Here is a 26,954-nt window from a genome sequence, read left to right as displayed (position 1 = left end):
GAAACAGGAATCACTTGGACAATAAAAATATAGGAACACCAGCAGAGAGAACGTCGCATAATGCAGATGACAGAAAGAAAACTAAAATAATTAAAAACTGCAATTTGTATGATCAATACGATTATAAATAATTGTTAAATTACATGTCCAAAAACATTAAGTTAATCATTTGAAAGATTTCGTCTCCTTCATAAATTATTATAAAAACCGCTGGAAACTGTGATAGAAACAAACCATATGAAAAACACTGTACTGTGAAATGAAGGACTTGTATTTTTCATTTAAAGTGAGAAAACGTAAACGTGAGGATGGCCCAGATACTCCAACTAAAAAGAAAAAGAAAAGACACCCTGTTTTTTCACATCAAATAGAAAACCGGCTTAACATATGTAAGTGTTTTAAGAATATGTACTGTGCATAAACAATATCCAAGTTTATTCATACCCTTTATGAATCAAATGAAAAGTAAATAAAGTAAAAAAAGTATTTTCTGTAGGAAAGTCTAGGTGTATGCTATTTTTGATGCAAAAATAATAAATACACAGAACTTAGTTTTAACATATTTATAAGGTATGAATATATTTGACCTTTGAATATTTGTTTTTCAATGAGCTATGCTAGTGATAAACTAGCATTGCTGCCTCTCAGCACTAAGACCCTGGGTTCAGTTCCAGCTTGAGGTGCTATTGGTGTGTATGTTCTGTTCTATGTTGAATGTTCTCCCTGTGTTTGTATATTAGTATATCACTGTGTTTGTATATTTGTATATTGCTCTGGGTGCTCCTCTTTTCTCTCACACTAGGCTAATTGGCTTCTGGAAAGCTGGGCCTGCTGCTAGTGCATGTGTGTTTGTCTGTGTGTGCCCTGTGATGGACCGGTATCTTGTATTCCACCTTGTGCCTGTTGTTTTCCGGGACATGGTCCGGCTCCACTGCAACCATGAATTGGATAGAGCTGTTAAAACGTGGAACAATGCAATAGTTTCATTCAGTATTCCCTTTCATACATTCTTAGCACATATTAATTTCTTTATTTATGTTTCTTTGTTTAAAAACCTGTGTAGGTGATATACACCTACATCTTCATCACTAGATCATGTTTTAATTAAAGTTTATCAAGAGTATGACTACATTTTCCACTATACATTCCCATGGGGCTCACTCTCGGTGTTAATTAATGCTAGATGTCATACTAAAAGGACAGTTTTCCATAAGCATTTGATGGGTGATCAAAAATATTGTGCTGTTCCCCCTGATGGTAGATAATCTATAAGAGATTACTTCACACACACCAATGTATTAAAAGATTGCCTTTATATACTGTCAATAAGATAAAATCACTTTATTGGCCGTATACAATTTCTTGCATTAGGAATTTGTCTTTTCACATACACCAACTTGCTCTCCATGGTACACACAGACAGGGAGAGAAGCTTGGGGTCCAAGCACAGAGTCAGTCATTTACACAGCACCCCTAGAGCAGCTGGGGTTAAGGGCCTTGCTCAGGGGCCCACCAGAGTAGGATTCCCCTGCCAGCTATGGGATTTGAACCAGCAACTTTCCAGTTGCAGGCACAGATCATTAGCCACAGAGCCACCAGTCTCCCCCAAACACTTTCCTCTGTGTGGTGAATGATATCTGGTGCAGCCAGTCCTGCTGAACAGAAACTTGTCTCAGTACTAGTATATATGGGAAGAGAATAAAAGTCAAATACTATATATAATATACATGGGGAATTAAAATGATATAATTTCAGATATTTGTTCTATACTCTTATTCACAGGCCATGACACTGAAGAAGAAGCAAGGACGATTATTTCTGAGCTTTCTGAGGCCCTTGAAAGTGTGAGAAGTAATGAAGAAGAAGGCATGGATTTCCTGGATACACTGAAGTAATAAGCTTTTATTTATTTATTTATATAATATATACTGTAAGTAGATTAAAGACAAATGAATTGAAAGCTTTTCAAAACTTAATATTTATATTCACACAGAAGAAATATTAATTGCTCAAATTAATACAGATTGCAATTAAAAGGTTTAAAAACATAAAATATAATATAAATATATAAAAGATATATTTGAAATGTATAACCTTTTCTTTTGTGACATGCTGTGACTTTTAACAATTGCATTTCATCATTTTATGCAAATATTTTGTGAGTTATTTTTATTTCAATATATCCTGCCCTGGGTGGCTCAGTGATACAGTGGTTAACAATGCTGCCTCACAGTTCTAGAATCCTGTGTTTAATAATTCCTGGAGAGCTATCTGCATGGACTTTTCCCAATCTTCATGTTGATTTCCTCTGGGTGTTCCAGCATATTCCCACAGTCTGGCACAGTGTGTCCTGCGATGGACTAGAATCCCATCCAAGTTGTATCCTGCCTTGCATCCAGTGCTTCCCAGAATAGGCTTCAAGTCACAGTGACAGAGAATTGGATAAGCAGTTATTGAAAGTGACCTAATGTGATGTCCTTTCCTTGAACCATCCATCAAGCATTGGAAAATTGCTTATTCTTTGGAAAAGCCCAGAGCCAATCCCAGAAGCATCATCAGAGGGCTGGAGTACACCGTGGGCCAGACACAAGTCCGTCAGAGTGCACACATGCATACACACCATGGACAACATAAAGACACATAATAATCTATCATGTATATCTTTGAAAGGAAGATGCAGAGCCCAGAGAGAAAACATGCTCAAAGTTTAATAAATTGTTTTTTATTTACAGAAAAAGAATTTCAGCTTTAAAAAACGGAAAGGCAACAGACAAAATTTACATTGGAGTTTTTGGAAAAACAGGAGTGGGAAAGAGCTCTTTGATAAATGCCATTCTGGATGAGAGACAGTTGGTGCCTTCAGCAAGTGGGCACGCTTGTACCTCAGTCTTTGTTCATGTGCAGATAAATGAAAACTCCTCCAAATACAAGGCTGAGATTGATTTCATCAGCAAAGAGGTGAGCATCATGAGTCCCAGTGTCTTGGTGAATTGATCATCATCGTAGCCTGAGAAGTTTATTCTGACTGGATTTTTTGGTTATATCAACGTGCTGCAACAATTCATTCTTGTTGTTTTAATTTGAACAGACAACACCAATGCTGTGAGCTATGGTATGCAAATCATCAAGCTTGGCTTCGTTAACACTCCTCTGTTGCAGCCTCTTACAAACTCCTTCTTTACACACATGATGACTTGGGTTCACAGCAGTGCATCATCTTTCCAGAGGAGGGTTAGATAGGACCAGGTGATGCAGGTGGAGTGATGCTGGCACGATCCCTTGATTTCGGGTCTCTTTCTTGGATGTAAAGTGTGTTCTAGGGAGTCTGTGCTTTGATAGGACCATTATGCTGGTTTATGCTTTGCCCCTGCTGGTGCTCTCATAATCAAATGAAACTGGATTCCCATCTATTTAGATTAAACCTGATAGTCCTAAATTGGAAATAAATATGAAACACGGTAACATTGCAGAACAAACCTTAAGAGCATAATGATTTATTTTTGGTATGCAAATAGAAGCACTCATGTGCCCTCATAACACATTATGATCAGGCAGGCTTTCTGAAATGCCAGTTTGCTTCAGGTAACGTTATTTCTATTTAACCAACCAATCATCTCCACAACCAGTTTCTTTTGCAGTCTTCTTTTCAGATGCAGAAACAGCATTTTACTGTTTGGAATGAAACTGCCTTTGGAATACTATTGCACATCTTGGTAATTTGTTAGCATGGTTTTTTACTCTTTACAGTACCCTTACAGTGCAGGGTTCCACTGGAGCTATAATATCTGCCCTGGCAGAGACAGAGGCCCTGGACAGGGCTGTGCATTGTCACCTCTATTGTGTGAGCTTTCGTTAGAGCCACTATTAGACAGCCCAGTGACATTAATCTATATCTATTTCACTTAATGTTGATGACATTCTTTTGTTGATGTTTTTAGCTTACTTACCCCCTGTTCTAGATACAATATGACAATTGTAGTTTTTCTGGATATAAAATATATTGCTCAAAGTTTGCATTCCTGATGGGGATTCATTCCTATCCTCTCTTTCACGTTCAGTGTGACTGGTACCCTTTGGAAATTACTAGAGGAAGGGCACTTCTGGCTTTATCCAGATGGTATCTACAGCCATGGCCACATTAAATGGTGGAATAATATCTGGGATGAAGTCCAGCAGATTTATATCCAAAGATGTCAGAATGAGGAATCAAATTAGTGTCTAAGAGAGCTCAGCCTGACAGGATTTTGAAGTACACATCCTAATTACTACTAAGATAACACCTGCATAGACAGAGAGTGTGTGTGAGCCATATTGACCTTATCAGTCCCCTTCAGGTTTATTGAAGACAGTCATCCCAATGTAGCCAGTGATGACTATCAAATCTAACTGGAACATGCCAGTACTATTGTTCCTAATCATTAACGATTCACACATTGCCAACAATTTTCATGCACTTCGTCTTCTCAGATATAAACATTACACTCCAGGGCTATTCAATTTCTTCATGAATTCATGTATTAATGTAGTCAGTGTTGTGAATACAATTCCCCCCTCAGTGAATTTCAGACTCTGGTGCTATTTTCTCTGGCTGCTCCCCCACGCTTGCACATTACTCTTCCCCAAGAGGTAGTAACTGTATAATCAGACTCAGCATTGAATCTTTGGCCAAACAATTTTTATGACATGAGTTATCACATCAGTCTGGCCTTGTAGGAGGAAGAACGTTGGACCTGAAAATAAAGCAATGACCAACTGGTTGAATTGGTTTGCCTAAATAGCAGAAAGGCAGTGATGAGCCACAAACCTAAAGACAAATTCAGCTTTGTGTAAGGAAAGTGCTTCCTGTATCTGGAATTTAAATGTACTTATAACCCACAAACAACCACAAAGAACACTTCTGACTGTCATCTACAAAAAGAACCTTTAAGGTTTTAACAATTGTTGTTTTAGGATTGGGAGATAGAAAAACAGTTCCTGCTTGAAATAATTTCTGAAAAGACAAATGATGGTGATGACATGCAACAAATAGCAGCAGAAAAGATCAAAGCAGTTTATGGAGCAGATGCACTGAAAAACATTGATGAACTGAAGGGATCCAAAAACATTCCAGAAATCCCAGACTCTCTTAAGAAAGTTGTCTCTTTCAATGATGTAAGTAAAGTTTTTTGATAATGCAATTTCTCAATCTTGTTCTCTTGCTTCTAGTAGTCTTCAGAAGCAAATTGTTTTTTCAGTGTAGAAATAAGGTTCATGTGTTCATAATTTCTGGTTTGTGTAGACTTCCAGTAAATGTTCTATCTGAATACCAGTAATTCTCTCCTGCAGGCATCAAGTCTTGGTAAAGAGATAAGCTGTTACATTCGCAGTGACAGCAAGGGCCAGACACAGTACTGGCCTCTCGTAAAGACAGTCACGATTTACGTACCTCGCTCTTCGGCTCTTCTGGAACGCATAGTGCTGGTGGACCTTCCTGGAGCTGGAGACGCCAATAAAATCAGAGATGAGATGTGGAAAATGGTAATACTGATGTTGCAGTGTTCATGGATTTGTGTAGTTCTTTGCCTAACATGACTTGTGGTGTTATCAAGTGAGTAATGAGCAGGCTTGCACTTGAGGTTGAGCACTTTACCTCAGGACAGGTTTAAAATCCTATGTGTACAAAGTGAAATGTGCTGACAAGGTGTTCCAGTTTTCCACAGTAACCATGTTCATTTTCAGTTAGATATAGCTGCTGTGAGTTCATGAAAAGGATAGTTTTTAATTACTTGTACTTTTTAGAACAAAAGCTGTTGGCACATCCAGTAAACCAAGCTGAGTAACCACAGACATATACTGTACCTACACTGTGGTGTTGTGGCTAGCTAGGAGATGAAGAAGCTCAGTCTGAAGTGAGGATTGAGAATTTGTCTAATTCCAAAGCCAGGAGGAAACAGGGAGGTAACAAGCCATAATAACAATAAACTTTATATAGCGCCTTTAAAGGTGGCTTCTCAAAGCGCTTTACAGAATGACAACAGCAACATCAACAATTAAAAATAAACAATAAAAAATACACAAGATAAACCCGATGAGAAGGCGCTCAGCAGACACTAGACGGTGGCACTAAATACAATAGGAGCAGAGGGATAAAGAATAGAACCAGTTAAGGAAAGGCTCTTCTAAAGAACAAGGTGTTGAGTCTGGATCTGACTCCAGAAATATGACTTTCTGATATCGTTGGGCAGAGAGATTGGGGGCGTAACAGGAGAAGGCCCTGTTACCCAAGAGTATAGACGGGCTTGGGGGACTGTTAGGAGACCAGAATTAAAATACCAAAGGTTGCAAGATGGGGAGTAGGGCAATAATAGTTCAGACAGGTTCTGAGGTCCCAAGCCACGCAGAGCCTTATAGATGAACATTAGGATTTTGAAGTCGAGGGAATCTGACAGACAGGTTGAAGAGATGAGCAAGGGCCAGAGCCAAGGAGTGTTCTTGGAGAGACGAGGAAAATTAGCAAGCAATCGTCAGTGTACTGAAAAAAGCAGAGCTAAAAGAAAAAGCAAGGAAAGCATAGTGTGGGAAACACAGTTATGTGGGGTGTGTTTGGCAGGGAGGCAGAGCCCTCAATAGAGTGCTATGTGTTACTATAGTATGCGACCACAGCTGAATAGTGCTTTGAATTAAAGAGATTCAGATAGGGGCGTAACTATAAGACCAAGCTGGCCGGAAAGAGATCTAGCCAGCACATTAGTCCTGAGCTAGCTTCATAGCAGAGACGAGATGAGGTCTCCCATTAACATACATGCAACGCCATGGCAGTGAGAGTTGCTGGGACGAAGCTGTGACAGCAGAGAGTGTGAGACACTGCTAATAATAGGAGTAGGACACAACATGTGAGAGCAGACTAGCAGCAGCAGCTTGAGAAACTCCAGTGGAGAGAAATGGGAGCTACAATGTTGGAAGAGATTGTGAAGAAAATGCTCCAGAGGAGACAGGATGATGGCAGCAGTTCCAGAGGGAATTGTGTGATTTAAAAGATCTATTGCTTTAAAGGGATGACAACCTTTTTGAAAGTGTAGGGACAAAACTGCACGGGGAGTCTGACGAGCGAGAGTAGTGTGACTTAGTTTTTATGTGAATTAGTGTGTTAGTGTGTGTACTGCAGTGTCAGGTGTAGCTGAGGGTCCCTCCCCCTGGCAACGCATGGTGTCGGGGGAGAACAAAGGGTCTTTTTGGATATTAGTGACTGGTGGTTTGCATGCCGTGACAACATAGCACCCCGATGCTGTATGTCGGGGTCAAGGCAGTATTGACTGGGCATGAGAGAAAGGTGTGCCAGCAGCCAGCTGTGACAAGAGAAATAAAAAGAGTAAAAAAGTTCCCCAACAGGCTGTGGGGTGCAACAGAAATGCCTGTTTCATATCCGTAGTGGAGGCCACCACACCTGTGGCGTCACAATGAGAGCAAGACTCGAGAGGGTCAGGGCTGAAGGTCAGTGGCAGAATCACAAGCTCTGTCGGATTTCACTATTCATTCCGAAGAACACCTGGAATGAGCCTGGTCATAAATCGACTCCAGATGCTCCTAGTCTCCAGGTGATAAGTTTCAAGTGCAACCAGCTTGGAGTCACCCCACAGAGCAGCAGCGGGGTTGAACACGACAACAAACCCAGTTAAATTGTTCTGAAATGATGAGAGCACAAAAATGATCATTAGTGTTACATAAGCTTTTGATTAAGCGTATTTGATACAGAAAGTCTCTCAAAGAAACTCAATTAAGTACAGTTTATAATTCTGCTTGCAAACATAGCCACTGTCCATTTTATATTTTATACTTGCACAAATTAATCAATATTGACTCGGATTTGTTTTGTTCTACAGTATCTTAGCAAATGTTCTTCAGTCTGGATTGTTAATGAAATCAACCGGGCATTGTCTGAAAAGACAGCAGCTGAAATCCTTGAGAACAGTTTACGAGACATCGCTGGAGGGGGGGAGTGTCACAACATCACTTTTATTTGCACCAAAACAGATGATATCGAGCCAGATGAATTTAAAAGGTAAACTGATAAATAATAAATATACAAACATAAACATATATATGTGATATATGTAAAAAATAAATATACTGGTGAGATCAGTATACAGACACAATACATCATGAACACATGTAGTGTCTGTATACTAATCTCACAAAAATAAACACACTTTTAAAAGTTTTTTTTTTTATAAATGCAGGTCTTCTAACAACCAAATATTCTATTTTCAGTAATTATGACCTCAGTGATGAAGTTCTTGGACTCACAGACATTGAGGTAAAAATAAAAGCAGTGGTTTATTTAAAAATATTTCCTCCCAGTAAAAATTTGGTGCCACAATTTTAGTTTGCTAAAATCAAGGACAGTTCCTAAACATTTTTAAGAGTGTATAGTCAGTTTTTAGTCCCCAAATCAAGCATTCTTCCTTTTAGATATTTTAACTTAACTGAGAGTGTGTGTGTATGTGTACCCACTGTATGCATGCACTTCACAGTTCACTAATTCACTGATATTATTTCTTGGTTTTATTATTCTAATTTTAGCTTAAATTGCCTCATAAAGAAGGTTTAATGACAATCTTTAAAGAGATTATTCTATGAATTATAAATGAGTACACTGATAAACAAACAAGCTCTTTGCAGGACCCTTTAATAAAGGAGAAAAAGGAAAAAGAGGCGTGTATACTGCTCCGCAATGAAAAGATTAAGAAAGAATTACAACAACTCCTTGATTCCAAAGCTCAGGTAAGAGATCTCAGGGGACAGTTTCAGTTTGGAGATAGCTGTATATATTTATAAGATTATTCAAGAGAAATCTGCCGATAAGTGTATGTGTTTTGAATATCACGACCTTCAAGTTTTAAAATAGTTTTAGCTCGTACATTTTTATAACTTCCAGAGATAAAACAATTCATACACTTCCTACAGATGCAGCCATTCCAAACAGGTGGGGTATTTCGCGGTATACCCCGGTGAGCATGTCGCATCAAAGCGCACTATCACGCAGTATCACGCGGTGTATCGCGTCATTTGACGTCATACCGGGAAGTATCCGGAATCACCTTGTAAAACCGCCAGGAGGAGCCAATAAAGCTTAACCTCTCATGTACAGCATTTGAGCTTTTAAATTTAAACTGTGTATTACAGCATGTTAATCATCAGTCATTAAAAAGTTGGTATATTTTATGAAAGCAAGATTGCTCAGTTGGGCAAAAGTACACAACCTACCTTTATCGTAAATATTTTAATTATGCAGAAATATTTTATGCATCAAAGCCTTTACCAAAGATATTACTCATATTATTAATAATGATATTTAATATATTAATATATTAATAAACTCAAATTATTACGCTAGTCCACATTATTTGTAACCATCATTTTAAATGAAAATACTTTATTTTTTAATCGACAAAAAGTAACAACACAGCATTTCGTTGATCTAACTAACAAGGACGGGACATTAGCTAGCCAATATGATAAAGGAATAAATTACTTTTTTTGTTTATTTCTTTAGCACATTTATTTGAACATTTCCATCGATTGTACAAGCACTGAAAAACTGTCCAATCCCTAGTTCGTCGGGCATTTTCTTTTAGTATAACAGACATAAAAACTCCCTTGCTTTTAACAGAGCGTTTCATAATTTCTAACAACGAAAATTATTTAAACTGCGACACTTATCATTCAACCAGAGCTCAAAATATCACAAGGATCCTCAAGAGCACAACAAAGACTGTTTTAAAAGATACTTGTACCAGATACATGAGAATCCAAACTTTTTTATTTACGTCTTTAAAATTTATCACACAGTAACAAGTCAAATTACAGCGTCCGTATACCAGAGATTATGGTACCCCTTCAGAAGGGTGTCAGCCAGTCAGATTCCAGGACCGGAATTATCTGTTTTATAATCGAGAATATGTAAATACGTATCCAAATAAATTAATCATGATATTAATTTAAGGATCTAAATTTCCAAATCTATGTATCTATATAGGTGGTAGTATTACTGTATTTCACTTTCTTTGTAAACACGTTTTGTTAACACCCGAATCGCAGGTGAATTCTGTTTTTTGGTCTGTTATGGTCTGTAGCTCAAATCCTGCTTAACTAAAAATTAGACGCGAGAAGAATATTATTGGACAATGTTGTGAGGCTCTGGTGGAATTTCTTTGTAAACTGAACAGTTATAGAGGAGACATGTTGTGTATCGCTTCTTTTGACACTTGTAAAAAAAAAACATTCCAATGTTAATGCGACACAGAAGATAATGTGGTGTATTTCAAAATAACACGTTCGGGACTGTGTACTGTACATGTATGAACTGTAGGGGGCAAATCCACCCGAACCCAAAAGCCCAACATATTAATGTGCATTTGCCTGACGCTGCGCGGTTTTCATCACTCTCTGCAGGAGTAGTTTTTAATTCAGTTTGAATTATAACTGTACGTACTGTCTTCGTATTTGGCCAGGGCTTTAAAGAGAGGGCGCGCCAAAATTTTTCGGTGCCGGTGTCTGCGCTTTAAAGGTACCCCTGTCGCGGAAGAATTTGACCTCGGAACGTTCACCCAGCATAATTATTGTTTCATTGCACTTTGACAGATTGTCTTTAAATCAATTGTTGTCAGAATATCCCCACCTCTAAACAAGAACAAAATTGCAACGATTTTATTAACTGGCTGTTTCAGTGACCTGAAGTACTGTATGTAACTTTCACTTCATCATTTACACCCACTGTAAAGTACAGATATTTACAGTTAGCGGGTCAGGAAAAGTATAGAAAGTTGTCACACCGGGCTGCACGTGGTTGCCCCAGGAGACGGGTAGTCCCGTGGCTCTCGGGACACGGTCCAGTCGCATTTTGGTCCCAGTCTCCCTTCCCCTGCCTGTCAGGGGCCCAATCATCCACTTAATCCATATTCACTCATTTCCAGTCTAATCCCAACTGGAAATGAATTGGGCTACCAGAGGCAGTGATTCCCACTGGACGTGCTGCCACACTCTTTTGGATCGCGAAACCCCGGACCATGAGCCCTCGCTCAGTGTTGTCCGCAGCAGCCCGCTGCGACTTCAACAGCAAAACCAGTCTGCTGCAGGTCGGCATTCAGTCTCTGGATCATACAGACACACCAGCCTGTAGCCAGCCGGCAGCCCTTCTCCTTGCTGTGTCCTCGGCTTTCTCCGGCAAGCTCCGAATCCCTCCGCCTCTGGGTTCCCTCGGAAACCTCGGAAACCCCCTCCGAGCCCCCCTAGGCTCTTGGGTTTCGGCCTGAACACCGCTGCTGCCTCTAGTAAAGAGCCGTGCCACAGCGAAATTATAATTCTTATTAAAGGTATTGATTATGAGAGCAGGTTAAATCAAAACTTAATTTCACCTTTAGTCAATTGTAAACAATTGACCTAAACTTTAATTGCAGTTTTCCATTGATTTGAAATGAGAAGTAACTACAATATTAGGAGATTAATGCAAGCATAAATTGCAGGAAACAAATCTTGTACTTCCTCCATAACTGTTTCTTTATGACCAGCATTATTTCTGCTACTACACTGAAAACCAAAAGTACTATTATTTAAACCTATTTCTTTCAGAGATTTCTCTTTGGTGAAAGTGGAGAAAAAGACAATGTTTTTGATATATATACAGTGAGTTCCAAAGAGTTCTGGAAAAATAAACAAGGAAAATCTGCAATCCTGGATCTCAACGACACTGGTAGGAATTTAGAGTCTGTAGGACAGGTTGTGTAGGCTTTTTGATAACTTTAGAGTAACATAGGATTTTCATCTTGTACTATAAGAATAGTGTGTATATATAATTCATAGGAAACAGGAAACCTATCATTGTTTAAAAAAATAATGGTGGTCTGAATAATACAATTTAAGGTTAACAACTACAATTTTCAACTCAATTTGTCTCAGGTAGCTCAAACACTACCTTTTAGGAGCAGAATTACTATCATATTATTATAGAAATACTGTTATCATATGGGGTGGCATGGTAGTACAGTGGTTAGCATTGCTGCCTCTCAGTGCAGAGGCCTTGGGCTCATTTCCAGATCTCAGGTACTATATGTGTGGAGTTTGTATGTTCTCGTCATGTTCCCATGGGTTTCATCCAGGTGTTTCTCTCCCAGGCCAGAAACTGTCCAGAAAAAGGATAATTGGTCTGGGAAAGTTGCCCTTGGGTGTGTGTGTGTGCCATGTGATGGACAGGTGTCCTGTTCAGGGTGTACCTGCCTTGGGTGTACCTGCCTTGTCAGGATAGGCTCTAGCGTCCCTGCATTGGAAGTGCTGGGTCTGGCCCCTGAACTGGACAAAGTAGTTTATGTAATCATATGACACTTTAAGAAATGTAATATACATTGTATCATTAATATACCATTAATCATTAACTTTCTATGGTCACTTTGCTTTAAAGACAAATTGAAATGCCAGGTTACAGTTGTCTGGACTTTCAACTTTGTCGTCATGTAAGAAGTCAAAAACAGAAACAATTGTCTTTGAAACATGAGTAAATAATGTGGAAGGCTGGTACAGTGATTAATTTTCTGTTTAGAATAATGTAAAAGCTTAAAGGCGAGATTAAACATGCCACCTTTTAGAATATGTTAATTTTTTTCTAGAAATACCTTTACTTCAAGAACACATCAAGGAGCTGTACGTGACACACTGTGAGAAAGCTGTCAGGGACTATGTGTCAGATGTCTCTGGGATTGTTTCATATCTGCATTTGGCAAAGGAGAAACGCAGCAGAAAGGTACAAATGTGCAATATTTTATACATTCCTATTAGATATATATTAGTGTAACTCATGGTTACAAATGAATAACAAGTAAACATAATATTATAACATGTTAGGTTTCTAAAAAATGTCTCCATAATGAGCAAGCAGGTCAGTTAAAGATGTGTCTTCCTCACACAACTGCTATGCCATTTAGATGATGAATTATTCAATTTTTTAAAATACAGTATCCTGAGAAAGTATAGGGAGTGCAAAACTCTTATTTTTATTTTTACAATGTGATCAAGAAATTAGCATGGATTATATGACGTATAATATAATGTGGATTTTATTTTCTTGCCTTATAGTTCTTGTTTCACTATGTAGCCTAAAATAGTCCCCAGAGTTAATTACACTGTGTGTCTTCACTGTAAACAAGTAAGGGTTCATTCCATGGTGAAAAGTAAAGAACAAGTTCTTCAGAAAGAAGGCTCCAAAGGTGAAATGTTGTTTCTTTTCATTATGGAATAAACCTTTACTTGTTCCTTTGCAGCCTGCGCATGCTGACGCAGCTCCCTACTTGAACATCCCCATTCGTTTATTTCTGGACTCTTAGAATTCTTTTGACTTGTACATGATAAGGAGTCGAGGAGTCATCTTTGTTACTCTTAAACATTTTCTTTAGATTCTTTTATTTATTATGGTGACTAAAATGAGCATAAAATTCAATACAAGGTCTTAACAGTGGCTTGTAAAGTTTGAGCAGTACTTCCTTTGATATAAACATTTCTTTCACACATCATCCTGATAAGACTTAGAAGATTCCACATGTAGCACCCAGATCCCTTTCATGAAGAGCTTCAGACAACTAAAAAAAACAACCATGTAATACATACTGAATGTTCTTACTTCCTGTGTGAATCACTTTGAAATGATCAATGTTACATTGCATTTGACTCAAATGGAAAATATAATTAAATTGGATGCAGAATATAAAATATTTCCTTAACAAGGAGTTGGTATCTAAAACAGAATTCCCACCCAGTAGTTTGAGGATCAAACTCTGGACTCCTTTAACAAAAGGCTGGATGAGATTTCAGATTCATTTACATACTGAGCTATCAAAAAGCTATCAAAAGAGCTAGATGTGCCAAGCAGCTTTTTCCACTAGTTTGCAGCCTTATGTTCATAAATGACCTAATCTAAGTAAATATTTCAGCATGTCATTTATATTCTACTACTAACGTTTAAATCTTTTAAATGTAAAGTTTATATGAGTTCCTTGTGCACACCAATGTCTGTAATGCTCATTATGTAAATTTTCAGAATGAAGATGATAAACTGTTCAAACTGCTAAGCAAGAACCTGGAGAAGATGTGTGACACCCTGAAAAAGTTTTTAAACACTTCTTACAGTGAGCTTGGGAAGCACTTACAGGAAGGAGCACAACTAGCAGAAAAAAATTGCGTGAAGACTGCCAATAACGAAGTCCTGAAGCCAGTAAGACAAGTGATGTTTTCACCGCCTGTGATTTCTGCAGGTTGTGAAAGTGCAGCCCCTTAGCTTTTCTTTAAATAAGACTTTGCTAATAATTACTTTTTCCAGCAGCAGTCTGGCTGGGTTAACTCTTGCCATATGAAGCATATCATAATTTAAAATTAAAAATTAATCTGCAACTGACAATTTTTCTCAGGTATCTGGACTTGATGATGTCAGAAAATTTAGGTTTTGTAGAATATTATGAGTGTTTTATCTTTTTAATTCCGGCAGCATAGAGACCCCAGAGGTTATCACAAGACTCTCAAAGCTTTATGCAGGAATGCTGGAAGTTTCAGGTCTGCCAGTGGAAATATTGTTGATCTGAACTACACTCTGTCAAAACCTATGTATGAGAAGGTAAATCACATCTTTATTAGCACCTTCAGGTGAGTACGTTAAGAATATCTCTACTGATAATATGCTCTGTTTTCCCAACTTTTATGATGCATTTTACTATTTTATTTTCTTTACTAAAATTTGGTATTTAATTTTTATTTACAAACATAATACTAATGTATTTATTACTTTAGATTTGACAGAGGCACACGAAAATCAATCAAGGGAAACCTTGACAGTTTCCAGTGTGACTTTGTCTCAAGTGAATGGCTGAAGCATCACAAGAATTCTCCAACTTACCTGCGTCTGGTGTGCATTAAGACTGAGGTGAGGGGCAGCCTGTTTCACGGCAAAACACTGGAGAATTCTTTTAAGAAAGATTTCATGAGATGATGGATATATTGAGTCACCTAGGCTGAAGTAACCTTTGCTTGCTTACATAATAGAAATATGAAATGCAAATGTTATACAAAAATCAAATGCTATATTTGTACAAATTGCAATAATTTGTACTAATAATGCACTGTGAAACTAAAAAAACTGTTCAAATAAAATGACCAGATGAGCAGACCTTTCTGTTTCACATATCCTATAACCTAAAGTGTTTTCTGGTTTTATTGTAGTTGAGACATTTACTGAGTGACTTGGAAAAGATTATTCTTAATAAGAAGAAAAACATCTATAATTCCCTGAGTGATTCAGTCAAGAATGCCATGCTTTCAGCTTACCAAGGTAAGAAGAACACAGCTACAGCATCTTTTAAAACTTTGATGCACATATATATCTATAAAATCCCATTGACAAAAGCTGATGATAAAAAAGTTTAAGGGATGCCTGTCATGATCGTAATCCCTCCTCTTAAGGGCGCTCCAACCCTTTGGTATTTTGGTTGATTATGTGCACCTGCCACCTGTTTTGTGTCTCATTATTTAATGCTGGTGCTCCTGCTATTCCTGGCTCAGCACTGGGAGATGGACGCCCGGAAGCCCGCCTACCAGCGGGTCCAGGAGAGACCCGACGGCACAGGCTTCATCACGGAGTCCTGACTGTCTGAGTCCGGGGCTCGGAGCGCCTGGCCTCATTAGCCTGGTTTTATTCCCTATCCCTGTTAAGGTTTTTAACTGTGTTTGTTTCGTCTTGGTTGGATACTCTGGTTTTGGACTTTGGACTGCGCCCCGGATTCCCCCTTTTGGACTGTCTGGACCACTTTGCCCTTGCCATGACCCCTGAGCACCAGATCACTGTCGTCACGCCCCCCTGTCTGTCAACCCATCCAATCCTTCTGTACCTTCCCTGGGTGTCCTTCTCCACTTACTTCCAGATTTCACTGTCTGCACAGGGTCCTGAACTACACTTCAGGACTGGCTCCCATTACAATACCTACTGCAACAAATATTCCAAGCATTCACAAGCATTGAATTCTTGGATGTTGTTGTTCCTAGTGAAATATTTATATGAAATCGATACAGGCTATTATACAAAAATTATGTTTACATGAAATACTACATGAAACTAACAAAACTAATATAATACGACACTTTTGTATTTCAGAGGGAGCATGCATTACTGGAACCTTTACTTTATCAAAGATTAAAGCAGTTCTTGAAACCCAGATTGAGTCACTGAAAACATGCATGTTTCAGGAAGCAAAGACAGAGATGCTGAGGCAGTTTAATGACATGAAGGTTTGTGTTCAATTGACGTACAGTACACCCTGCCAATTTAAGTTTTTAGATTGCAGTGTTTGAGACTTTGCTCAGTTCTACTAAGACTGGTAAAATAACTGATGGGTGAAGATATTTTAACTCTACATATATGCATAATGAAAACTGAGTTAATTAACTTGGTTATAAAATTATAACCATTCGTAACTATAAAAACACATTGTCTTCCTATTTATTGAATCAGTATTGGATTTTGCCAGTCCTCCTTCACTTCTTTTACAAAATGCCAGATGAGTTCAAGAAGTAGTCATTCAACCTTCTATCAGTATTTTGAATTTACAAAGTAAAGACTAAACATTTATCTCCTGTTTGGAATATTGTTATTCATGTTTTTTATTTAATAACAGAAATTAGTTAATAACATCATATTCATTTTAAAGATACATCAGATTTTTCTCTGCTCTCTTTAGGAGATAATTGTAAACAGACTGCAGAATGAAATGAGTACTTCACTTACTCTGTATCTAAGACAAATTCCAGGAGATATTTCTTTCCCAGGTAAGAAAGTGAATCACATTTATTGATATAATCCACAGCCAGCTCTGGTGCAGGCTGAACGTGAAGTTAAAGACAGCCGTTAGGTAGCTGGTGAAAACCAGGCAGCTACATGGAAGAACTGAAAATCCCAAAAGGAGTGTGACAGGAAATATGCTAAAAGGAAAATTAAAATGAGGTGGAATTAAGGTAAAATTGTAGGCCGTGGAAGTGGAAGAGAAGGTGGAGGGAAAGAAGGTCAAGAGAAATACTGTATAAACTGATGGATTAGAAAGGAAAGAGAAGGCCTGTGGAGTACGTCACATCTTTAAAGACTGCGTCTGAGGAAAGGAACAGGGGGATGGGATCTGTAGTGCCTGTGGCAGGCTCAGGGAGGGTGAAAGAGATGAAGAAACCATCAGGTCAGGCTACAGCAGGAACAGAGGGAGGAAGGAAAGCCGTCTCTGGGAGAGTCCAGCTGACGCCCAGCCTGTGGAAAGGAAACAGGAATCGAGGAGAGAAAAGGGAGCTCTCTGAGTGAAGGGTGTCAGACAGGTGAATGCTAAAAATACCCCAAACAGAAGAGAGGAAGAGTGAAGGGGGAACAGAGGACACTGAAGAAGCTCGCCGTGGGGAGATCTGCAGCCTGGAACTCCACTGTATCGCTGGAGAGAGACAGTAGAGGGCAGACAAGTGCCAGCAAGCTGAGAATAGGAAGGACAGGAGAGTGAGAGAGGAGCTACTGTATGAGGGAGAGAAGCAGCTGATGTCGTCTGAGGTTTCAGAGAGAGAAAGTCATGAAAGAGATGAGTTCCATGAGCGGGAATTAAACCAGTGTGTTTGTGGCAGACTGGCAGTTTGAGAGAGCACCAAAGAGAGAGTCAGACCCATGTAATACATGTGACAGGGGTAAAGAGATTAGAGTACAAGGTGAGGAATTCAGAACAAGTCATATAAAACCTTCCTAAAATTAATACTAGATTGCTATGATTTCAACAAAAAGCAGCTTTTTTTCAGATTGCATTGTAAGTAGCCTTTTCCTCATGGCTGGGATGTGATTCCCTCAGTAAAGTTAGTTAAAGCCACATCAAACAGTATCTCAGATTGGTCACCCACTGAACTACCTAATTCTAGCTTAGTCCAAAGCTGCTGAGTCAAAAAATAGTTAATGTCATGGTGTCATCTGTTGATCTATCGTATATAGATTATGATAAATTCACAGTATTGCTGACTTACACTAGATATCTATTTTAAGACATCTGTTTTGTTTATTTTGACTTAATAATTCACTGCTTTTATCTGTAGATGTTGCAGAAGAGTTTGAGAGGATGAAGGAGTCCTGTAAAGCTTTGAACCTGCAGATTTTTACATAGAAATCATACCCCTGGAGAAGACCAATGAACATGTGTTGTGTCCAATGACTGCAGGACACAGAGCAGTGCTCTCTGTATTTTTCATTTAATAATAATTGCTTACACTTATATAGGGCTTTTCAGACACTCCAATCAAAGCTTTACAGGTAATGAGGACTCCCCTCCACCACCACCGATGTGCAGGATCCACCTGGATGATGCGACAGCAGCCATGTCCCTGTCACTATCCTGGGGCATTAGGACACACAGACCACAGGGTGAGCTCCCCCTGCTGGCCCCACTAACACCTCTTCCAGCAGCAACCGTAGTTTTTCCCAGGAGGTCTCCCATCCAGGTACTGACCAGGCTCACACCTGCAGGCTCACACCTGCTGAGCTTCAGTGGGCTGCTAGTTGTGAGTTGCAGGGTGATATGACTGCTGGCCAGTTTAAGATTGAGTATCCAGTTAAATACTTCTCTTTGCAATCTTTCAGTTTGTTTCATTCTACATTTTGCATCAGTGCTATGTAATGTTCTCTATATTATTCTGCCACATTAGTGTCACTGCTGAGCATTAAAGTGTGTTCTTTAACTGAAGTGTGCTACACAACAATCACTATCTACACACACCTCGGAGAATTGTTTTTTTTATTTTTGATTAAAATAGATTAGTTATTCAGATCTCATTATTCATGGTCATAATAAATGTACTTTCTTATTTTAGAGTAAGCAGCTAATTACAATCTGAAACAATATTAGATAAAGTGCAGATGTATTTTGTTTTCATGATCTTTTCCTGTATTTTTTAGTCAGAATTAACAAAACAATATATAGAGTTTATCTAACGAAAGTTCGGGAGGGGTGACAACAACCACGCTCGATCGTTCCCAGTCGTCAGTAATTAGCAATCACGCCCTTCATCCTTCCTCCACCAAATGCTATAAATACCAACATGATATCTCTCTCCCTCGCGTGCGACTTTCTGCATCCCACCTCCACCCCAACTCCACCTCTGTGGCGCCCCCTTGGTTGCCCAGCGTTTGGGTCCTGGCCCCCTCGTCCTGTGGCCAGGAGGTTGGTCCTCAGCCAAGCGGGTTAAGACAAATTCCGCTCCATAACAGTTCATCACGCTTTGATCTTGGGCGTTGTCATTCCTAGTGAAACGTGGCAATACAGAAATTACTGTACTTGGTGACTATATGGGTAACTGAGTGACTATAAAATCAGAATATTTTTTTAATCAATGTGTTTTATAATAAATCTTTTAATATGCAACTTTATTGTTTTTAGGAATAAAATAACATTTTAGTGGAGGTAATCAGAGCAATTAGTCCAATTAAGTGTAAACTAAGGTTGTTATTTACCATTATGTTGATTTTTTTATGGGAACTTATGAATTGTTCTATTCAATATGTTAAATATTTTCATTCATCTTTGTTCATTTCGTTAACATAAAGAAGATTGTTAAAAAATAATAAAATACTCCATATCTAGGCAGTGTCTGAGCGTCTTCCACTTCTTAATTATTAACATCACTGTGCTCTTGATTTGTGTCTTTATACCACTTTATCCCTGAGTTGTTTTAAAAAGCTCCTTCATCTGTAAAGTACCTGGTTGTGTGTCGTTATAGCGCAATTCTTTTTTATTCTGAAATCTTGTGAAGTACAATATATAATTGCTCACAAAGAAGCAACCCAGTTAGTTGAAGTAGTTTAGTGCAACCAAAATAATTTTAGATTTGACAGTAAAGGGTTTAAATACTTATGCAATCATGCCTTTTCCATTTGTGTTTCATATTGCCTATTTACTTCTCTTTTTCTCTATTTGCTTTAAATGTGTGGTGTTGTGTACACAACAAATATTAAAATATATATTTCTAGTGTCCTGATAACAGCAGGCTTTAAAGCAACAAAATGTAAGAACTGTGTAAGGGGCTGAATACTTTTTCAAGGTACAGCATGTAACCACTAGGTGGAACTGCTGTTCTATGTTTCTTCTGTAATACTATTACAAGGTCAAAAGTTGGCACCTGGATTCCAGGCTGGCTATGACAACACTTTCCTACAGCTAATCATGAACCATCAAAGTGATAATTAGGCACTTAAGGGTCAATTTAATAAACAATTTATCGGAAGGATCACAATTCTGTAATCCCAGGAAATGGAAGTGCCAGATTTCACTACCCCTATTAATATTTATATCCTAGTTCACTCTTCCAAATCCTGGTCCTGACCAACCCACGTCTTCTGGTTATGTTGAACAAAGACACAACCACATTTTTGATTGTAGAATATTTTATGTCAATTTTCTATCCTAAGAAGTTGTTTTCTTTTTTAAACTGGTGTTGTCCCTTCACTTATTTAACCACGTTGCTGAAACGTAACAAACTGGTCCTCAGCCTTAGGAAAGAAATCCTGGAAGTGTCTGACACTTGCTCATTCCCACCCTCGTCTCTTCACCAGAAACATAGTACTTTAGGGTGAGAGAGCAAAATCGTAATAAATAAGTTGAAGAGAGACAGTAATATTCTGTATGCTGGAACTGTCGGAAGGAATTTTTGAAACCAAGAAATAAATGCAGAAACAGGTAAACAGAGGTGAACAGATAAATGAAAGGTTCTTTACTGATTAACACCCCAAGAAAGTGGTCCCCCATTCCACTGTATTGACTGGAATTCAGGTTTTTGAGTATCACTTTAGCAAAACAGAAAGCATAATATCCAAAACAGATTTATACAGATAGAGAAGTCTAAGAACAATGTCAGCGAAATGGTCTGGTGTGACAAGTGCACCTCTCTGATCTCGAGATCAGGAATTTGAGACAGTAACAACTTTTGCTTTTTGGTAACAGCATAGTTTTCAATGTCCCAGCAGGAACTTTTCATGGTGCCATTCACCTGTGCCGAGTCTGTGAAAGTGACACCACTCCTGTACCAGATTCAGTTCTGTTACATATAGGCGATGTATACTTGGAAAAGTGCAGTACAGTGAGATATTCATTGCATCTTATATCTCATTTTCTATCTTATATCCTTTCCCTGACGGGTGCTTTTCATGAGCCTTCCCTCAGATTGTCTTTGAGTGCTGTGATCTTTATGAAGAAGCTCTTGTTTGGAAATGCACTCTCACAGACAGTGGTATTTCTTTTGGAATGAATTGAAATGTTTTAGTTGTACACAGATGGACAGTTGTTTTTAATAATAATAATAATAATAATAATAATAATAATAATAATAATAATAAAATTCCTTACAAACTCCCACTCAAAGCGCTTTACAGATAATGGGGACTCCCCTCCACCACCACCTTCACCCAGACCATCAAGACACTTTTAATACACTCGCCCCTCGTCAGCAAATACATACACAAGGCGCTCGACGCCACACACACTCAGAGCTGCCAACACAAAGCCAGCAGGGACACTGAAGACCCTGATCTAGGCCAAACGGATCTGTGTGTAATACAGACGACTAATACTGATACAATCATTTGGACACAAACTGCCCCCCGTCACCCAGGCGCCTCTCAGATTCCTTCTGGACCTCTTGAATGCCTGTTCCCTCTTTCCATGTTTGAGGAGATCTGTAAAGCTGTTAGGAAACGAAGGGAGAAAGTCTGCTCTTCATCGTAGTGAGACAGTGTTCTTAGAGCAATACTGGGAGGCAACACCTTACCCACCAATCCTTATCCACCCTGTTGGTTATACAGCCAGGTAGACAGAACACTAGAGAGTGTGAAGACAGGTTTGAATAATAAGAATAAGAATAATACATAGCCCCACCTGGCTGGTCTGTATTTTTATTTGACATTATAGAGTATTTTGTGCTGTGGTAAGAATTCACTAAGAAATCCATTTTTATTCCATGATAAGAAAATAAAGAAAATGCAATGTGAAAAATGCCAAAGAGGGTCAATACTTTTTCTAGTCATGGTATATGTACTAAAACATTAACAAAGTTACTTGATTATCACAATAATCCAATCCTTTTCCATTCTTTTCCAATGCAAATCACTCCTTCACATGCACAAACGTCTTTCTTTTCCCTAAAGCTTACTTCATTGTATATCTACCCATGGAAAAGTGACGTATTGAGAAAATATTTTATCATCATTGTTTTGTTAGCCCCCAAACCATGAGGTTTGCCTTTTCTGGATACCTGTGTTTGAATTTGATTCTCCTTTTTCTGTATTGACATCAGTGTGGAAATAATGAACACACAATGTAAGTGCTCTGATTTTTAAAATCTTTATTTTTTGCAAAGATAATAGTAAAAAATGCATAGCTTTAGTAATATACTAAAAATAATAGAGATACAAAGTCTTGAAATGTTGCAAAATACTATATTTGATATCCATTACAAAAACCTTTACTATCTTTCAGGAATCCACTTCCCCCTTAATGTCTGTGGGTGAAATAATGCATTTTTAATCTGCGTAGGTAAATGCACTTTACGTGGCCGTTTCCTATCAATATGCTACAATTGTCCAGTTGCGAATGCAGAATGGAGAACCTGGCCAGAGTTTTTGTAAGGGAAACAGGTTTCACCCGGGATACCTTGAAAAAGGAAATGTGTGACAGTGGTTCTAAACACGTCTTGCTGGCTCGGTCAAGTGTGACAGGACCCAGGACAGGATCCTTAAGGTAGCAAGTTGCTACGCGGCAGTGGTACATCAGCACGGTGTTTCTCGAGTGCAGGGTTTCAGGCGAAAAACCGAGCGCCCAAACACACGCAGGAGAGTGAAAGCAAACATTTCTGAAGCAGTAACGTTGCCACACTTTCAATGAAATTAGACAGGAGCAAAACAGGAAATGATACTCATTCGAAGCGTAAGGTCTGTCACAATTGTAGCGTGTACAGCAAAAACAAGGAAATGCACATTGTGAGTCGATACAATTTTGGATATTAAAATAGCAACATTTTCTGGCAGAGTTCTCTGCATTTATCCATCTCCCCGGCAGAGTGCCCATGTGTTAATGATGTCTATTTACAGGTATATACAGCATTTGGCATTTTCAAAACATCTGTAATTGCTCGTTTTACAAAATACACCTAAAAAAAACACATAAAAGTATTGAAGAGGACCAACAGTTTTTACAGAGGCGACATCCCCGTGTAGTTCAGCAACAGTCTTTCTGGATCCGTGGGGTTTATACAGGTTCGATCAGTCTGATCTCTTTGTCTATGTCATGGCAGTGCTATGAGGGCTTGAAATTGAAGGCCCTGGAGGACCCCGGTGCGTCTCAGCGACCGGAGTACGCGCTCCTGGCAGGGGTGTCTGGGTTATAACTCCATCAGAGTGACCTGGAACTGGCCCATGACGTCAGTAATCTCTATTAAGAAGGCTGCGTGGTTGCTGTAGTGCTCTATGATGTTGTCGTCCATGTTCACGAAGATCCTGGGGGAGACAAAGGATTTTGTCAGTCCAAGGCTTGTATTTGCATGTGTGAGGAGACTGTAGTAACAGCTGATCTACCACTAGAAGGCACAAAACGACCTCCATCATTTGTAAAATGACATCATGAGTGATAAAAGGATTATTATTGTAGTTAGTTCAACATTCTCTCATGCTTAAAGGGCTCACACTGTATCAGAAGCGGCTGAGTTTTTGAAAGCAGTCTGGGAGGCTGTTTTGGGGGGAATAGTATTGCCCTTAAGGGTGTTCAGATCCATAGAGCCATAGAGCTTCTCCTTCTCCTCTTTATCATTGCGGGTCTGTGTAACACACAAGTCCTGGCTAATTGTTCATGTTGCTGTACTTAGACACAGGCCCTCTGCTTAATTCCAGAAACAACAATTTTCCATTTCTGGGTCCCAGCTAAGAACAGAAACCCTGAATTGTGGTGAACCACAGTAAAAGAAAATGCAAGGCAGGTATCAGGGCAAAGGTCTAATAACGTGATAAATGACACTGCTCTTCTCCCACCTACTGTATTGCAAGCTGGTGTAAGTACCCAAAGGAAAGTCATTCTTGGAAAGGGGAAGACAGCCTGAAGTTCTCCACACCTTCAATTGCCAGTAAACAGCTTGCTTAAGTCTCAGTGCATTTCTCCACCCCAGTCTTCTTGTTATTGCTACTTCTGGACTGCTGAAGAAGTCAGCTCACAGTGCTCGAGGACAGTGACTACTTGACAGAGGTGGAGATAAAATTTCATAGAACTGGTAAGACTCCAAATCCACTGCCTCCCTCTCTCTTGGATATTTAAACATCCCGTCATATTTAAAGACCAAAACACAATTGATTACATTTCAGTATATGGACAGTAGCGTCAGTGCCCTGAAATTATTCACCAAGGCTGTTAAATAGCCAGCTGAACCAGACCATTTCAGCACTTCCTGGCGATTTTTGTAATCGTTACAGTATGGGCACTGTAATACTGCACTAACTACCATCCAAATTGACAACCTGTTACCAGTGCTCTGTATGTTAAGCCAGAAGCTGAACGCCAATAATGTAGGCCACCTGGACCACCCAGGCTGAAGTCCTAACTGGCCGACCCGCGTAAGTAAGGGCCAAGACCTCAAGAATCTAGGTTGAGTTAAGTCGCTGGCAGGAGAAGTGAATGACAGACAGGACAGCCGCAGCACACAAGAGTGGCAGGCGTCGTGCCACGCATGAGCAGCGCCCCGCCGGCCGTGTGGTTCCGTCTGCAGCCAAAAACAACTTGGACCGATTCCAGCTAGCACACCACGTCCTCCAATGACAACCTTTTGCGCAATGACATGCCTTCTCCTGTGGTAATCAAATCTGCGCAAATCAAAGCAAGTATCTCTTTTCAGCCCGTGGAATAAACCAAGACACTTCCTGGAGTTCCAGTTCATCAGATTATGAAAAAAAAAACAACGAGAAATGACTCATCCGTGTTCTCTGTTTTTTTTCTTTGAAGAGCTACAATTATCACATTCCTAAAGATACACCCCTTATATCCTCAGGTCCTTAAGCACTTTTTCTCCAGACAGAAATGTTTGACAGTAAATAATAAAATAGATGTGTCATTTAAGTTTAATGTAGTGCTGTCGCTAGGACTCATGTTTGATACTGCACTTACCCTCTTTTGCATTTCTTGTAGATTTTTCCGATGGCGTCTTCCCGCAGGCCGTATTTCTCTGAAATCTGAAAGCAACCAGTGGCCTTTTAGTCAGCTGCCATATAATCACTCAGCATTTTGTCATTGGCAAGACTGGAACGAACCAGTATTACTTCACCGTTTAACTATTCTGTTCAAGCTTGATGTTGTGTTATTAAATAGACCTACGTTAATTTAGGTTTCACTATTGCGATATGTTGTACATAACAGATCTGAAAAACAAAGTTCTTTTCAGCTTTATCAGGATAAATAGAATGTTAAATTAAAAATCGTATTGCTTTTCAATTTTATCTCCCTTCCAGAGTGTAATATATATATATATCTATAATTCTGGAATTGTGGTGTTAAAGTACAGGGTGTTACAGATAGGAGTGGTGTGGTTTAGATGTGCCTTGACTGCAATGGACTTACAGCATCTTTCAGGCCTTTGAGGGTTGGGGTGTTCAGCATGAGAGCGTCAAAGACTTCATCTGATTCCATCCGGACATACAGGAGAACTGTAAGAAGAGGGACACAGACCATAAAGATCTGAAGGCAGCATGAAGAACAGTTCAGCAAACACAAGCGTTGCTAAACCTTTGCCCTGTAATGAGGTGAGAGGGCTATTGCTACACTATGAGAATCAATCCATGATCTGGGAGAAATGGACATATTTCAATTTCATTTACAGCCTAAGGCAGATACCAGTTGTAAGGGTTTACTTTAAAAAAAAATGTTTCCAAATACTGGTGTAATTTATTATACATTTAAAAAAAAATTAACTTTAAAAATATTCCCTTACACTAGTAATTTTTAACTCTAATGGATTATTTTTTAAAGGTAGCTTCCCCCAACTCCGACAGCCTTTGTTTCTGAGTGAGAGTTTCTTTAAACTGAACTAATCCAGACTGGCTCTACTGTTAATCTCTCCTGCTTGAAATTGTTGGAGTGGAATGGGCTTTCATTTCTCGTAACAGACCCCTCCTTGCCAGGGCACTCCGACAGGTTTTGCTCTTTGTTTGGGACCATTTGATAAAAGATGTGTCTTTTTTTTACCTCTTTGCTGTTCCTCGCGCTTGGACTGCTTGCAGACAGGTGGGCTGTATGTGTCTGGGTATGGGGGACAGCTCCTTTTCAGAGCAGCCCTGGAATCAACAAACAGACACTTAGCGAGAGAAATACCTTTCATGAAACATTACCTTTTCTTTCGAAACACTAATTCAGAATCTAGCCATCTCTTCACACGCATTATCTGTGTGAAATGTATGCAATGTGGTACAGAAATACACATTTCTAAGACTAGTATGCATCTGTATGTAGTATTTAGTATGTAATATTTGTACATATGTATACAAATATGTTAAAATACTTTTACTTTTTTATAAGTACTGAATTTCTTCAGTACTGTAACAAGGGTTTGTGTCAAAGGTGTTTATATAGAAAGTTGATTTCTAAAGTGTATTTCTTTATATAGAAGGTTTGTCATTATGGCCAAGACCAATTTCTAATTAAGTTCAAGGAAATCAAGATAGAAGAAATGAAGGGATAAACCAGTGTCGTTACCTTTCTGTCTCCTCTGGAGTCACAGGAAGTACCTTTATAAAAACAGAAGATAACACTGCAATCAGATACCATCTGTGTTTTTCTGGACAAACCATTGCACAACATGCTTTTCACAAAGGCATCTGAAACCAAGCAGATCCATTTTATCTGGACAGAAACATCTTC

At 39.0% G+C, this 26,954-nt stretch overlaps 2 protein-coding genes across 14 annotated transcripts in view; one reads left to right on the top strand and one right to left on the bottom strand.

The window, feature by feature from the left end:
* nuggc.1 (nuclear GTPase, germinal center associated, tandem duplicate 1) overlaps positions 1-19,655 on the top strand; it is a 56,236-nt gene extending 36,581 nt beyond the window's left edge. For 6 of the 10 annotated variants that reach the window (XM_088602682.1, XM_088602680.1, XM_088602681.1 and 3 more), the window contains 17 exons: positions 288-389; positions 1,783-1,891; positions 2,733-2,958; positions 4,951-5,151; positions 5,326-5,517; positions 7,860-8,038; positions 8,248-8,293; positions 8,659-8,760; positions 11,608-11,728; positions 12,639-12,772; positions 14,063-14,236; positions 14,507-14,661; positions 14,806-14,938; positions 15,235-15,343; positions 16,163-16,296; positions 16,746-16,833; positions 18,115-19,655. In XM_088602682.1, coding sequence (XP_088458808.1) covers positions 288-389; positions 1,783-1,891; positions 2,733-2,958; positions 4,951-5,151; positions 5,326-5,517; positions 7,860-8,038; positions 8,248-8,293; positions 8,659-8,760; positions 11,608-11,728; positions 12,639-12,772; positions 14,063-14,236; positions 14,507-14,661; positions 14,806-14,938; positions 15,235-15,343; positions 16,163-16,296; positions 16,746-16,833; positions 18,115-18,182 — 2,273 coding nt within the window. In that variant the 3' untranslated portion in view covers positions 18,183-19,655. Of the gene's footprint in view, positions 1-287; positions 390-1,782; positions 1,892-2,732; positions 2,959-4,950; positions 5,152-5,325; positions 5,518-7,859; positions 8,039-8,247; positions 8,294-8,658; positions 8,761-11,607; positions 11,729-12,638; positions 12,773-14,062; positions 14,277-14,506; positions 14,662-14,805; positions 14,939-15,234; positions 15,344-16,162; positions 16,297-16,745; positions 16,834-18,114 lie in introns of those variants that run through there. The other 4 variants (XM_088602684.1, XM_088602688.1, XM_088602686.1 and 1 more) reach the window with 2 other exon arrangements.
* Positions 1-26,954, bottom strand: part of grhl3 (grainyhead-like transcription factor 3) — a 49,781-nt gene that overhangs the window by 6,971 nt on the left and 15,856 nt on the right. For 3 of the 4 annotated variants that reach the window (XM_088602692.1, XM_088602695.1, XM_088602694.1), the window contains exons 12-16: positions 26,790-26,821; positions 26,283-26,371; positions 25,659-25,744; positions 25,209-25,273; positions 22,393-23,557 (exon numbers count right to left, since the gene is read on the bottom strand). In XM_088602692.1, the coding sequence (XP_088458818.1) occupies positions 23,443-23,557; positions 25,209-25,273; positions 25,659-25,744; positions 26,283-26,371; positions 26,790-26,821 (387 nt within the window). In that variant the 3' untranslated portion in view covers positions 22,393-23,442. Of the gene's footprint in view, positions 1-22,392; positions 23,558-25,208; positions 25,274-25,658; positions 25,745-26,282; positions 26,372-26,789; positions 26,822-26,954 lie in introns of those variants that run through there. The other variant, XM_088602693.1, reaches the window with a different exon arrangement.

The sequence above is a fragment of the Lepisosteus platostomus genome, chromosome 13, assembly GCF_059453375.1.
Source record: "Lepisosteus platostomus isolate fLepPlt1 chromosome 13, fLepPlt1.hap1, whole genome shotgun sequence".
NCBI lineage: Eukaryota > Metazoa > Chordata > Actinopteri > Semionotiformes > Lepisosteidae > Lepisosteus > Lepisosteus platostomus.
This window is presented reverse-complemented; position numbering and strand designations above follow the sequence as displayed.